The sequence below is a fragment of the Glycine max genome, chromosome 6 (assembly GCF_000004515.6).
Source record: "Glycine max cultivar Williams 82 chromosome 6, Glycine_max_v4.0, whole genome shotgun sequence".
Classification (NCBI taxonomy): Eukaryota; Viridiplantae; Streptophyta; class Magnoliopsida; order Fabales; family Fabaceae; genus Glycine; species Glycine max.
The window spans coordinates 43,147,306-43,163,496 of NC_038242.2; the positions used below are offsets into that span (position 1 = coordinate 43,147,306).

Genomic DNA, 16,191 nt, shown 5'->3' on the forward strand with positions numbered 1-16,191 from the left:
TCTCACCATTTTCTAAAACTATATTTTTTAACTAAAAAAAATTAATTTATTTACGAAAAATGGGATGTTACAATTCCAACTAGATGTCAAATCAATTTTTTTTTAAACGGAGAACTACAAGAAGAAATATATGTAGAGCAACTAGAAGGATTTGTGAAGCAAGGTGAAGATAAAGTTTATCTTCTCAAAAAGGTCCTCTATGGCCTAACACAAGCGCCAAGGGTCTGCTATAGCAAGATAAATGATCACCTATTGAGCTTAGGCTTTGCAAAAAGTTTATCTGAGTCCACTCTTTATGTGAAAAATAAGGGAAATAACTTTTTCATAATTTCTCTCTATGTTGATGATCTTTTAGTTACTGGAGATGATGCAAGGCTAGTTGAGGAGTTCAAGCAAGAAATGATGCAAGCTTTTGAAATGACTGATCTTGGTCTCATGACTTATTTTCTTGGAATTGAGATCAAACAAAGTCAAAACAAAGTGTTAATCTGTCAAAAGAAATATGCAAAAGAAATTTTGAAGAAGTTTCAAATGGAGGAATACAAATCTGTTAGCACACCAATGAATCAAAAAGAGAAGTTCAGCAAGGAAGATGCTGCTGATAAAATTGATGAAGGATATTACAGGAGCTTGATTGGATGTCTAATGTATCTCACTGTAACAAGGCCAAACATTCTATTTGTTGTAAATCTTTTGTCTCATATTATCCATTATGCAAGTGAAATGCTTTTAAAAGAAGCAAAGAGAATATTAAGGTATGTTAAGGGCACTGTTGATTATGGTGTCAAATTTGAGAAATGTCAAGAATTCAAGTTGTATGGATTCTCTAATAATGATTGGGTCGGATCCGTTGATGACATGAAGAGCACTTCAGGATAATGTTTCAGCCTAGGCTCATGAGTTTTCTCATGGTGCACAAAGAAGCATGAGATTGTAGCACAATCCACTGCTGAGGCTGAATTCATAGCAGCAACAACGGTAAATCAAGCTTTATGGTTGAAGAAGATTCTATGTGATTTATTTTTGCAGCAGAAGAATAAAACTGCAATTTTTGTTGACAACCAGGCAGCCATTGCTATTGTAAACAATCCCATGTGTCATGGGAAGACTAAACATTTCAACATCAAGCTCTATTTTTTGAGAGAGATGCAACAAAGTGGAGAAGTGAACTTAATTTTTTGTAAGTTTGAAGATCAACTGGCTGACATGTTTACAAAGTCACTGCCTATCAACAAATTTGAACTCTTCAGGCAAAGAATTAGAGTTTGCAGTTCCTAAAGTAAGGAGGAGTGTCAAATTTCTTTAAATTACTTTTGTAACTGCATATTTTGTTTTTATTTATTTCGGTTATGAGTTAACCTAGTCAATAAGTAATTCTTACACTTGAAGAGCAAGTCACTTTTAATTTTCAGTTTTCCCTAACATTAATAAGTTATTAATTTCTGTTTTTCTATAGTATTGCTGCTCAGAACAATTTGATTCATTAAAAATTATTATATTTTCTTCACCTTGTATTGTTTCTCTTCTTCTTTGTTTATTATATTTTTCTGCTACAAAACCAACATGAAGCAATCATTGAGGAACTTTCAAACTTTTGTTGTGACATCTTTTAATGCAAAACAGATGCAACGAAAAAAGGATGCTAGATTGGGGAACAAGTGTTAGGATAATAGATGGGATTTCCCAAGGACTGCTTTATCTTCATCAATATTCCAGGTTTCGGATCATACATCGAGATTTAAAAGCTAGCAACATATTGTTAGACACCAACATGAATCCTAAAATATCAGATTTTGGAATGACAAGAATATTTGGTGAGAATGAACTTCAAGCAAATGCAAACCGAATAGTTGGAACATAGTAAGTCAAATAAAAGAACACTGCTAATGCTATATATTAGTAATCATATTGCTGCCATCAAGATTTCAGTCACATGATCAAACATCTACTTATTAATCTACCTTATAGTTTTCAGTGGATACATGTCCCCTGAATATGCCATGGAAGGTGTTTTCCATTAAAATCAGACGTGTTTAGCTTTGGGTTCCTATTGTTTGATACTGTATGTGGCAAGAAGAATACTGGCTTTTATCAAACAAATTCCTTCAATCTTCTTGGATATGTAAGTTTCTAGATACCATTTATGTGTTCTATATTTGCAAGGTTTAGATGTAGTGTACAATATTTTAGAGCGATGTGAAAGTATGCTCCAAACATTCTAATTTTGAGGTTCTTTCTTGGTGAATCTTGAAGGCTTGGGATCTATGGACAAATTAAACAATTCAGGAATGGACCTGATTGATCCAGCACTTGATGATAGTGATACCACTAATCGTAGTAAGCATACAGTACCAAGATATGTGAACATAGGACTTCTCTGTGTTCAAGAAAGTCCAGCAGATAGACCAAGATATGTTAAAAAACTTATTTTACCAAGTCAAGTAGGATCACCATGGACATCAAAACTCTTCCTCTGAGTAGCTTACTTAACTGCCTACCCAGGACTCAAATTATATTAGGGACTAAAAGTTAATTTTACAAAAAGTTGAAGGACCAAATTTACAAAAATAATTAAAGAGTAAGATTGAAGAGCTGTCAAAGGGTAATAATTTAATGAAGCCAGAATTTGATTTCATTTTTACCCGCACAAAATTTCTCTCTCTTTTTGTTGTTTCAGTCCAGTCCTTTGCCTTCTTTTGATGCTTCAGTTTAATCGTCTATTTGTTTAATCTTTTCGAGTAATAGTGGACCATAGGGACTTCGGGAATTCTGTGGGAGAGCAGCTATAATCTCGGATAATAACGCAAATATAATGAACACCAGAATAAATACATTCATTGGAGTTGTCCAGAGAATGTTAGTCATGCTAATGTAACTGAAGTTCAGTTAGTTACAACTGAATTGAGCTTAGCACGTGATGCAGCTATTATAGGTAGGACCGGCCTCGTGCATTTCTCGAATTCTAACGATTTGCACTCGTAGCCACAATTTAAAAGATTGGTAACATATTATAAGAGCATATGAAATATCAATGTAATATTGGTTAATATTAGCTAGCCTAGTCAGCAAAGTTTGTTATTGTAAGTGCTGAAGTTTGTTTTGCTTGCTGTACACAGCCTCGGTCCTTATATACGTGTACTGTTGCTTTTGCAAATGGAGAGAGAATATGCAGTCATAATCGAATCACAGTTGTAACAGAATGCTCTCTTTTCTTCTTTGCTCTCTCTCCTAATACATATGAACTGAGTCAACATGTTTTGTTAGATGCATCAATAATAGTTGCCTTGCTCTTATCAGTAGAGAAAAATATTTAACAATTTTCTGCAACTGCATTTCTAAACAATCAATGTTTGACCAAATGTTATAATAAAATAAAGCAAACATCAAACGTAAAATCTTCTTCAAAATAATTCCATAATGGTTTTACAATAATAAAATAAGTTCATCTTTCTCCTAGCAAAGGACACTTGGTTTAACTGCTTCTGAAGTAAAGTCAAACACATCATTAACATAAATTGTATAACAATGTTGGTTGGTTTGCACCATTTACAGCTGAAATCTCTCTAACATTTTCCTTGGTTGGTTCTTCTAATCAGACTTGTTAAAAATATATTCGGCTCAAAACAAGAGCGTCAAAGTTTATAAAAATGTTTTGTTAAATCAGTGAGGTAAAATAAAATAAAATAACATTATGTAATTAAAATAAAAATTCATCCCCAATGTCACATGCTACCAGAGCATTGTGTTCCAACCTCTGGCACGAGCTTCTTTAAAGTCATCCACTCCACCTAGTCATCTGCTCCCACGAACATAAGGTTCGAAATCATCACAGGATTCAAACACAAATAGTATACATGGGGTGAGTTATCACATAAAAAACAAAACAAATAAACAAGATGTAATCAAAATAAATTATTGAAATATTTATAACATAACTCAACTTAATACCTACGTTACTTCACCACTTTATCTTTAAAATTCATTTTTCAATCACTAATCACATTACACATGAATCACACACTCGAGTCAAGACGCAATAACACTCATCAATTTCATAATAAACAACTAGCAAGCGCTATGCAACAATTATGCTAAGACTCAAGTCTATATACAATGTGGTACCATGTTAGTGAAAAACCATCATAAGGCGCTTAGGAGTACATAACAAGACACATCATACAATGAGTATGTCAGGTCACTCTTACTAAGTAAAATCATAAGGTGACCGAAGAATCCGTTAGGGCTTCACCTTCCTGATTCAGGTCCAATCCCTAAAACAATTTTTGTAAGGGGCTCATGAATTATACAATACCCATAATCTCACACTCGTGTTTCAAACACGTTTAACACATTGTGCTATAATTTAACACTGGTTCCTAACTAGGAACCTACACTTTCTCTTTAACACTACGCATAAATTTTTTTCTCAATACACTGGTCGGATCATTGTATAATTCACAACTCACAACATAATTATTGTCACATCAAGTGTTAACCACACACTTATTCACAACTAAAACTCATGTTCACAACTTCATATCTCATTATATCACAATCAGCCATCTTATGTTTACATGTATCTCACAATTTAACACATTCAACTTTACACTTATACTCAATCTCCATAGCAATATTATAATCTCAAGGTAATATATTATTCTACAATTCACCATATATACAATCTCAATCATAATTTCATAATCCTAATATAACTATTTATTACGCTAATCTTATTCAAAACACAAACAAATTATACAATATTATTTCTCAATCCACGGGGAGTAAAATCCCTCAAACAATTTCACATAATTATACAAGAAGAATTCCAAGACAATAAATATCCAAAAATAAACTCCAATTTGATCATTTAAGAACCACTACACATGCTCATTCTAACCCCAATTGTGATAAACTTGCGGGCTAACGTGTTACCTCTAAGCGGACTCACGTGTGTATTGTGACAACAATAACGACATCTCTAGCAATTTCCTGAGATTCCTCAAGTTTTCTTCTGAAGCCTCTATTCTACTGTCTATGTGCGATGAGGATTTCCCCTTCGAAAGACGTTATTTTTCAAATATCAACGGTGAAGATGTGCGTAAATGAATTGTGAACAACATAACAAAATTTCATAATAATCCAACGATTAACGAGTCCGTAGTGTTGGGTTTCTACGGGAAAAAAAAACTACGATGCAAAGGATATTTCTCTCAGCTCCAATGTGTTTTCGTATTTTTCAACAGTGAAAATGTTCGAAAATGAGTTCCCAACCCGGTGCTCAAATTTTACGATGACCCAAAGTGAATAATTCCAAGATCATCGTTTTTGCAGGGAAAGAGAGAGTTTTGAGAGGAGAAGAAGGAAAAAAAGTATAAGAGTTGGGGTACGAAGTATCTTAACTGACATATATTTATATAGGTAGATACTCACGATCTGTTATTTAGTTTATTTTTTTATTATTTTATAAACAAATACTTTATTTTATTTCCTATCAAATAAATACATAAAATATCATTTTATTTTCCTTCAAATTATTATTTTAATAGTTATTTCTTCTTATTTATAAAAACCTCATCATTTTTTTTAAAACTCTATTTATTTATAAATAACAATCTTTTTAAATTAATTTTTTAAAAAATGAAATGTTACAAATAGATCATATAATGTGTTAGATTATGGAAATCAATCTTGTGGACTAAAATGGCATTAATTTTCACCCTGTCATTCTTGACCACATTTATTTGCCTCTGTGTTTTGCGTGAATGCAGCTACCTACAAAGAATATCTGTGGATGGAGCAATCGTTGGGAACCTCAGACACCATTCTTTCTCGCAGTGGGAACTTTGAACCGGGTTTTTTCTCCAGAATTAGAGAAAAAAAACACCAAGGACTATGTAGGCATATGGAATAAAAACATTCCGAAAGATAAGATTGCGTGGGTTGCTAACTATGCAGTCCAAACATCTTCAGCAGTTCTTACTATTCAACCAGATGGAAATCTTGTGATAATAGAGTACCAATGATCCGTGAACATCATTTTGAACAATTTTAGTACCCATGCCAGGCTCTCGGATTCTTGATACTTCATACTGCTGAACACCTCAAACCAAGCAATATTGTGGCAGAATCTTGACAATCCTACGGATACCCTCTTACCAGGAATGAACCTAGGATAAGATTTTGTCTCAGGTTACACTTGGTCATTGAGATCGTGGACAAGTGCAGATGACCCTGCCCTAGGAGCTTTTTCTCTCAGGTATGATTCTAATGAAACGATTGACCTTGTTATTAGCAGAAGTGGTGTGGAAGTGTACTATAGTTATGTCTCTTGTCCAGTTGTTAATGACTCTAGGCTCGTACTAGAAGTATCTGGGGAGCTCAACTTGGAGTACTGGTCAGAGGAAGAAAAGCATTGGATTTCTATCAAGTCATCATAGTGTACATGTGCAACCTACAATTCGTGTGGAGTTGTTTCCTTTTCTAACCTAACCTAACCCTCAAGACCCTTGTCACATTCTCTAAGGTTTGAAGCCACTGGATGCTGATTCTTGGAGGAAAGGCAACAAATCTGCTGGCTGTGTCAGGAAAAAAGAGTTATCGTCCTGCAGTTATAGTGTTGAATCCAATGATGGATTCAAGCAACTCTATAATGTGCAATTACCACCAACTTTGAGCCGATACCGCAAGATAAAGATCATACAACAAGAGACTGTGAAAGTACTTGTTCTACAAATTGTCCTTGTGTTGCTTATGCTTATTATTTGAACGGTGATTGCCACTTGTGGCTTGGTTCAGTGCTGAATCTAAAGAACATCTCAACATATGTGAACAATTTGGATAATACCAATCCAATTTTTTACCTCAGACTTGCTGCCTCAGCCCTCAGAATTGGTTACTGCTGGTAAGTTGAAGAAGCTTTTTTTTTCATCATGTAGATATCTTTCATTTGGTTTTGATATCGAGAATAGAATAATTAATACCGGAATAAATGCAATCAATAGAGTTGTAAAGAGATTTGTTAGTTATGTCGTGAAATTATGTTAACCGTAACTGAGAGTTGTTTCTGTCAATCACCAATTGGTATAGAAAAATATGTACGATGGATCATAAAACTTCCAATAAAAAATATTGATCCATTCTATTTAGCCCATTAAACTTTAATTTTATATGTGGATGGTTAGGTTGGATATACATTTGGATGATTTGGGTAGCTAATGGATAAATGGGCTTAGTTTCTACCTTCACTTAAATGTTTGTACTGAACTTTGCTTAGCATGTGATGCAGCTATTATAAGTTAAATCTTTTGCACTCCTGAAGGAGCAGCAGTTAGAATCATGAGTTGTCCTCCAATCAACTGTAATTTCTCTCTCTCTTTTCCCTCTAGTCTGTTTTTTTTCATGTCGGAGCTTCGATACATTTACAAGTTAATACATGTGTTTCAAAAGTGATAATTCTTTTCTGCAAGATTCAAATACAACAAAGGCAAAAGAACCAGCAAATGATTTTCGTTACCATGAAAACTGGCTGAGGAATCCACTTCTAATTGTTATACTTGTCACACTGATCTCACTTCTAACGTTGGGCCTATTTGGGACTAGAAAGCAAAGGAGAAAAGGTAAGAAGGAAATAAGTTTTCGCAGTTGCTTATGAGTATTTTAACTTGTTAACTAATACTCCTCACTTTAATTGTAAGGGAAGATCTGCTACATTTTGATGTAAGATTCAGCATGAAAGTCAAAGATTCTGAGCTTAAAGAAGCACAAAGGGGTGCAAAAGTTAGAAAGAAGTCAAATTACCATTATTCAGTTTTGTGAGTGTTGCAGCAACAACTAATAATTTTTCTGATGCAAATAAACTTGGTGAGGGTGGCTTTGAGCCGGTTTACAAGGCATATCATAGATTTTACAATGTCAATCACATGTTGTCATATATTATAAGTTGAAAGTCAGATTATGACTTCTGATTGATTCACAGTATAAAAATTTTATGATGACATTGCATAGAAATCACTAACTAGTATACTTTATTCTGTTTTCATTTAACTTACCAACAAGTTTTCCTTTTCCACTGCCTGCATGTAAAGAGGCTATCGCAAAGATCTGGTCAAGGATGAAAAGATGCTAAGTTATGAATTTATGCCTAATAAAAGCTTGGATCTTTTTCTTTTTGGTTTGCATTTTCCAGTTTCAGAACTCTCCTATATATGCTCCCTTCTATTAAATTCAAACTTTGGTTGTGATATCTTTTAATGCAAAACGGATGCAACAAAAAGAAGGATGCTAGATTGGGGAACACGAGTTAGGATAATTGATGGGATTGGCCAAGGAATCCTTTTGTTTCATCGATATTTCATGTTCAGGATCATTCACCGAGATTTAAAACCTAGCAAGATATTGTTAGACACCAACACGAATCCTAAAATATCAGATTTTGGAATGGCAAGAATATTTGGTGAGAATGAACTTCAAGCAAACACAAACCGAATACTTGGAACATAGTAAGTCAAATAAAAGAATACTGCTGTTGCTACCAGTAATCATATAGTTGCATTCACTAATGTCATTCACATGATCAACCAACCACTAATTAATCTACCTTGTGGTTTTAAGTGGATACATGTCCCCTGAATATGCTATGGAATGTGTTTTCTCAATAAAATCGGGCGTGTTTAGCTTTGGGGTCCTTTTGTTGGAGATAGTAAGTGGCAAGAAGAATACGGGCTCTTATGAAACAAATTCATTTAATCTTCTTGGATATGTAAGTTTCTAGATTCCACTCATTTGTTTTAATTATTTTTAATTTATAAATTTTAATAATTTGAAGAAAAAAAATAATTCTTGACTATTAATACAAAAAATAATTTTAATATAGTTAACTAAATAAAATAAGTTTATATTACCTTTTCTATGAATAATTTTACGTAAATAATTAGAGTAAAAATATTTTATATATTAAAATCAATTTTACAAAAAACTATTCAATATATAAACTATTTAAAATAAAAACATATAAAATGATACAAAATAAAAATTAAAAAAATTATATATTAAATATTTTTTAATTTATAAATTTTGATATCTTAAAGAAAAAAATTTAATAACTCTTGTCTAGTGATTGATAAAAATATTATTAATATGATTAACTAAACAAAATAATTGTCTTAGTAATTTATTGTTTTGTCTATGAATAAAAAATAATGCGTTCAATTCTCATCTAGACACTTTTTATTTTTTTTCCACTTCATTTAATTTTTTTCAATCAAAATTGTATTATTTACTTTTTTTATCAATTATATTTTAGTTATCTTTTAATCCTTAAATAATTTACCATGCATTTATTTGTGAAGTGGAAAGAAAAAGAGATAAAATAAGAAATTTTATAACTATTTTATCATATTCAAGAAACTTTATTGTATTTTTTTATTAAAGCATAAAAACCTTAAAAAAACATGAAAAGGAATCGAGTTAATATAAATATAACTATCATCAATAATAACACTACACTAGTGGTAATTGATATTAAAAATTTTAAAAAATTATAATTGATTTTTATGTGTATTATTATTTAAGTCACAAGTAAGAAATAATGGAAATTAAGATAATATTATAAAAGTTATTTAAAATATCATTATAAAAAAGTTTATTAATAATCACAAATCATAAATATAGACTAATATTATATATAATCTTCAGTCAAATGTAAATTGAATAAAAATAACAGTAATAATAAATACAAATAATACATAAAAACAAACAATACTAAAGTAATACTATAATCTTAAGAAAAAATATTAATATAATATTAAGATAATACTCTAATGTAAAATGTAAGAAAGTAACATTCGTATTAAATGAAGTCCTGCTATATTTTAATATATTAATTTGTAAGCTGTCATGCATTAAAAAGTAAAAAAAGACCGAAAACCATGGATTTGGATACACTAAAAGCATAGCAGCTACTCAAACCGGAAATTGCATCATCCTCTGATAAACATTACTCAAACCAAAAAAAGGAAAAAACAATGTTCTTAACCAACAAACAAAACTACACAAGCATTCAATCCACTTTTCAAATGACAGAAGAAATGATGATTCTACAGGCTAAGATTTTCAAATTCATTTTGCAACAACTTGATTGTCTTTTCCTGGGAGGAGGTTGCATCATCTTTTCTCCCTTCTGCTGAGATTATTCCTTTCTTTCTTTTTCCTTCATTTTCTTCAATTTCCCCAAATTTGCGCTTCCTAGCCAACGGATTTGATGGCTCTTCTTTATCCTCTTTATATACCCAGCGATATCCGTATTTCTTCACCTCAGCATATGACTCACTCCAGCCCATCCTTTTATCACATTTCAAAACCAACCTGCCAAGATATTTGAGCTTGAGAGGGAATTGTCTACTGAATTGTGTTCGACTAACAAAGAATAGCCACATGTGATCTGATTTGTCTAAAACAAGTTCTAGATCTAGATCTCCATAAAAATCCACTGGAATATCACCAAAAAAATGCCATGGTGGGCAATCTGAATCTGAAAAACCCATCGCTGAGAGTGTTTCATGAGGTACCACGAACATTAAACAAAACGCAACGCCAATCCAATTATGGTCATGCATAACAGGAGATGCGTCTAAGCTTACACAATTTCCCTCATGCTGATTATTGAACCACCTTGGTATTTCACTTCCAGTGGTAACACTTTGAATCCTCCGGTTAAAAGGAAGTTTGAATTGCACCTGGTACAGCAGAGACATCTATACATATGTTATTTCCTGATTCCAACACACACACAAAAAAGAGAGAGAGAGAAAGAGATGGGAGGAACAAAGGAGGAACATGCAAACCTGAGAAATTAGTATCATCCATGAAAGAGCCATGTCAGTGCAGCGATCCCTATCAACTAATTCTGGGCAGTTAAAAATGTATAATCCTATTTTTTCATTCTTGAAATAAGATGGAATCATTAGCCTAAAACAATCGAATGCATCAGTTGGCAAGTCAATCCGTGAAGGGAGCTCAGGCAAAGATTTCAACTTCTTGCAATGTTGTAACTTTAAACTGAACAGTTTGGAAAGCTTCTTGAGGTTGGGCAGTGTAACAAAATTGTTACCACTTAAATCTAGCTTTTCTAAGCAACATATAATTCCAATAGCATCAGGAATTTGAACTAAATTACAGAAACTTAGATCAAGTTCACACATACATGGAAAAATTGGCGAGGAAGGCATTAAGCACCCAACTGATTTTTTATGTTGTCTGGAGTAGGAAGATGTTGATTGGAAATGAATAGGAGCTCCATCTATATCAATCTTCTTCAAATGCTCTGCATCCCTTAGTTCATATAATAACTGGATGTTGTACAGTTTTGAACAGCCAGAGAGATTCAGACATTCAAGAGAATTGAGGCCTAGTATGCTATTGGGTAAGCTTACTAGATTTTTGCAGTTTTTCAAATCCAATCTTCTGAGCTTTTTTAGAAGACCGATGGATGAATCAATGTGTCTGAGTTTTTGACATCCTTCGAGTACTAGGATTTGAAGAATTAGGTCCTCTCCAAACCGTGGCAAATTGATAAGACATTTGCAATCTTTCAAATCCAGATAAGAAAGCCTTCGTGAAAGAACAATGGACAGACCAATCTCTTTGAGTTGAATACATCCTTGGAGATTAAGCGTCTCAAGATATAGGGAATCTCCAATATATGACATTTGGGCTTTCTTTTGTTTCTTTAATTAAATGGAGAAAAAAGAAATAACATAAGAAAGTTTGTCTTTTTATTTGTTTATTTGAATTAAGGTAAATAATATAGAAAAATAATAATGATAATCAACACTACCTTTCTGCCTTTCCAAAGTTTTTTGATGTTGCTATGACGCAAGATCAACTCAACAAGTTTGTCTGGCTCAAAACTGGGTGGCAAACACTTAAAAGGATAGAAAATCCATTTAAGATACCCTAATTCATTGGAAAGATTAACAAGCATTCCAGAAAATTTCCTTTTTGAATCAGGAATAGAACTTTCAAGTTGAAGTAACTTAAGGTGACTCATTGTTGATAGACCATCAACCCCCATTGTTGTCCCATGATGGTGATTCATTTGAACTACAATGGCCTCGACATTTTCTGCTGGCTTAAACATTGCAAAGGAGGAAGAAAATGTTAGATCTTTAGAAGAATTTACAAATTCTAGAAGAATAACAGCCTAGGATTGTTTATTGAAAAAAATACTTTACCATATTGTCTGACATAACTTTGTAGAAATCTTTAAAATCCCACAACCTACTCCACTTTCTTGGCTTCGTAGGTGATTTTTCTCTTACAATACACTTGCCTAAATCGCATAACAAGTCATGCATGTGAATTTTAAATGTCGCGGTTATAAATGATTTATCAATGAGAACTTGTAGGCCATATTCTAGATTAAATCCACGAAAATCTAGAACTTCTTTCACACCTTCCACATATCTACCATTGAAGAAACAAGCAATATCAAGAAATATTTCCTTGTGTGTATCCTCTAATTGATCAAAACTTATTCGCAACACATTCATAATATTTTTACTTTTATTTACTCTTAGAGAAGCCAATGCACTTCTCCAATGAGAAACATCCTTATCAAACAAAGATGAGCCCAATACTTCAATTGCTAAGGGATGACCTTGACAATGTAATAATGCATCACCAGTCATCTTTTCAAAATCACTCACAATATAATTACTTTTGAAAGCTTTTCTACAAAACAATCGAGCAGCATCTTCATCATTCAATGGCTTCACTTGGTAAATAACATCTACTCCATGTGCTTTCAATATTTGTTTATCTCTAGAAATTATAATGACTATGCTTCCTCTACCTAGACATTTACGTAACAGGTCAACTCTACCTCCTGTAAACATATCAAGTTGTTTATCTTGATCTACATTGTCAAGAACTATAAGTGCCTTTGCATTGGATAGCCTCTTCCATGCCAGAAGTGTTCCATCAGATACATTGCAAATCTCTAGATTTCTTTCGTTTAGAGATTGTGAAAGTAACTGTTTTTGTACACCTAATGTACCATAACCTTGATAAAGTTTATGTTGGTTAATTTTGAAAATCGAGATAATCCTGGATAAATCTGAAGTCGTGTATAAACACTTTCAGATTGAATCAAATTTCGGGGTTCAACCAAAATTGTTCAATCGGATAAAATCAGAAGATTATAATTCAAGAATTTTGTTTTGGTCTTGTATGTTTTTCACATGTTATGCTTTCTGAACCAGGATGATTATTTATAATCAAAGAACAGGTGGTTATTGGCGGTTGATGGAAGTTATTTATTTTTAAAAATTGTCGTTGATGGAAGTTTTAGTAACTTCCATGTAACTTCCAACCGTTGATGGAAGTTTTAGTAACTTCCATGTAACTTCCAACCTTTGCCTAAACCGAACATCTCGTTATTACATTAAAACAAGCATGCACTCTTATTTTAACATAATAAAGAGATTAATTACACTAAAATGTCCAACAGTTTACTTACATCATCAATATAACAAAGAGAATTAAATTGATGAGAGATTCTTTCATATAAAGCTCGACCAAGAGTTGACTTTCCTATTCCACCCATCCCAGTAATTCCAACAACTCGAACATCATTAGCTGGTCCCAGACATATTAGCTTTGATAATTTAGCAAAATGAGATTCCATCCCAACTAGATTATCATATGGAAGAGTTGAAAATTTGGAACCCAAGATATTTTTTATCTGCTGGACAATTTCTTCAATCACTGCATGTTGTTGCCTAAAAGTTTAAAGAAAACAAAGAATGGCAAATCATCACCTAAGGGAACCAAAACCGAGCGTACATGCATAGAAGAAGACAATAACATATATAGTACTTTTTACATTATTTTAAAATATTATTTGTATCAAACATGTAAAATAAAATGTTGCCCAATCTCTCTAATTATCTCCAGTTTGAAGGTTGTAATAAGTAATACATTCAAGATAACAACATTAGTAAGAAATGATAAAAATATATTGTATATGCACGTAAGAAATCAATAGAAGATTACTTACTTATATCTGATATCCCAACCAGAGAGATTGGCTACTAGTTCCAGAACTTCTCTCCATATGTTAATTTCCTTCTCTTGGAACCTGAAACTTTGTTGGTGTTGGGCAAAGGCTTTCTGATAGTCTCCACTCTGTTTTCGCACTTGTGATGGATCAACATCATAAAAAATAGGCAGAAGATGTCTGGGTGATGTTTGAATGCAATTCCTGATATGTGCTAGTTCACGCAGGCACCAAGTTGAGGAAGCATAGTCCTTGGAAAAGACAACAAGGAAAACATGAGACCCTTCAATGGCTCGTATTAGCTCTGGTGCTATGGATTCGCCTTTCCTGATATCTTTATCATCTTTGAAGGCCTCGATGCCTTCTTTTTTCAGAGCTTGAAGAAGAAAACCGGTGAAGCTGTTGCGTGTGTCTTCACCGCGGAAGCTCACAAACACGTCATACTCAAACGAAGAAGAAGAGGTGCATTGGATGACGTCATTAGAAGTAAAAGCCATTTCAATTGCAAAGCTGTGAAGGAAGAACAAGTGTTTGTGGATACAAATAATGAATCAACAAATATAATATATGCGAGGGGTTGTTTTGTGATGAAAAGAAAATTGTAGGAAAGTGGTTTTGGGGCAGTGTGGGAAGAGGATCTGATGGAGTGTTGGGAAAATAAAGTTATATGGGGAAACCGTGTTATGTGATTGATTAGGCCTTTTGTAACTTTATCTAATTGATCACACTTTAACTTTATCAGATTAATTATTCATACTTATGACTATCAAAACTATAAAACATAAAAAATTAGCCTAAAGATATTTTGCTAGATTATAAGAGGTTCTTTACAGCTAGAAGGTAATCATCGAGGTACACGGTAACCTGCAAAAAGAAAATGCAGAAGATTTTCACACAAATCTTAACTATTCAGTGTGAAACTTCAAAGCCATGGGACCGATTGATTTATTTGAATATTTCTTTGTAATTTCCACTATACCAAACAGTACGAATTGTTTGGATTTTAAAAGGAAACACCCTCCCATCCTCCCTTTACCATGCATGAGAATAGATAAAGAATGGTTTAAAAATAAATGTCGTCCTCGTTTTCATTTTGGTCCATTTTTGAAAGAGCTAAGCTCACAAAATAAAAATATTTAAACCAATATAACAAGACAGCTTGTGTACAATTATAGAACTATTTTTTTTATATATTTTAATGTCCTTTTCTTTTCCTTGTATTCTTTTTGTTGACTCCTCGCAAGTATAAAAACATGCAATATTATTTTTCTAATTGTTACCTAAATTTAGTTTGTTTGTTCTTATGGCATGAAATATTGAAATGTGTTATAGGAATGCTCTTAAAAGGATTATAAAAAAAATTAAGAGAAAGATTATTAAGATTATTAATATCTTCATAATTAAGTATATTTAGTTATTCATGTGTGCAACACACATGTCTTTGCCTAATTTTTCTCAATTAAGAACCTTAAGATGAAATTACGTTGCTAGAGTATTCACTTTTCATAATGTCCATCTTACTTCATTTGGAATCAAGTTGCGGTTCTTTTTCCACTTTTTTCATAGCTTTTTTTTTCACCCAAAATTGAAATGCGTTGATCCTAGCAGGTTTGATGATTTGCGTTCAGTTTCTAACATTTTGTTATAACTTAAGGTATGACTTATTACTTAGTACTAAATTAATCATCTCCCACTAAATTGGCCTATTTTGGGGATAAAGCAGTACCTTTGATTGTAGCTTCGTACTAAGTTAGGAATCTGGATCTCAAACCTTGGTTATGGACCAGTATTGAACCACTTTTGTCAATAATTTCTCATAACTTGTAACATTATTGTTAGACTTAAATATCAATTTAATCACTTTATTTATATAGAATGTTGAATTGGGTCTTTCTATTTTAAAAAAGTTTCTATTAGATTTTTTATTTTTTAAATTACCTTAACGTGGTTCTTTAATGTATTGGTGTACTTTTTTATTTTTAAAAAAATGCATTAATGTGATCTATTTTTTCAAAATTGATAACTTAATATCGTCAGTCTCAATTGAATAGAAAGGACTATCACATTGAGAAATTTTTCAAAAATAAAATAAATAAATTTACATTTAAAAAAATATTGAACCTTATTCAAACTTT

General features: G+C 32.4%; 1 protein-coding gene and 1 pseudogene across 1 annotated transcript; one reads left to right on the plus strand and one right to left on the minus strand.

Moving 5' to 3' along the window:
• The first annotated feature begins 5,712 nt into the window (after positions 1 to 5,712).
• Positions 5,713 to 8,770, plus strand: LOC102661761 (G-type lectin S-receptor-like serine/threonine-protein kinase B120; annotated as a pseudogene).
• A 1,078-nt stretch (positions 8,771 to 9,848) lies between these two features.
• LOC100812758 (disease resistance protein RUN1) lies at positions 9,849 to 14,724 on the minus strand. Its single transcript, XM_041016192.1, has 6 exons — positions 14,057 to 14,724; positions 13,508 to 13,778; positions 12,231 to 13,070; positions 11,834 to 12,127; positions 10,842 to 11,723; positions 9,849 to 10,733 (listed from the first exon to the last, which is right to left on the minus strand). The coding sequence occupies exons 1-6, from the start codon at positions 14,551 to 14,553 to the stop codon at positions 10,095 to 10,097; spliced, it is 3,423 nt and encodes a 1,140-aa protein (XP_040872126.1). The 5' UTR covers positions 14,554 to 14,724; the 3' UTR covers positions 9,849 to 10,094.
• Between the last annotated feature and the right edge of the window lie 1,467 nt (positions 14,725 to 16,191).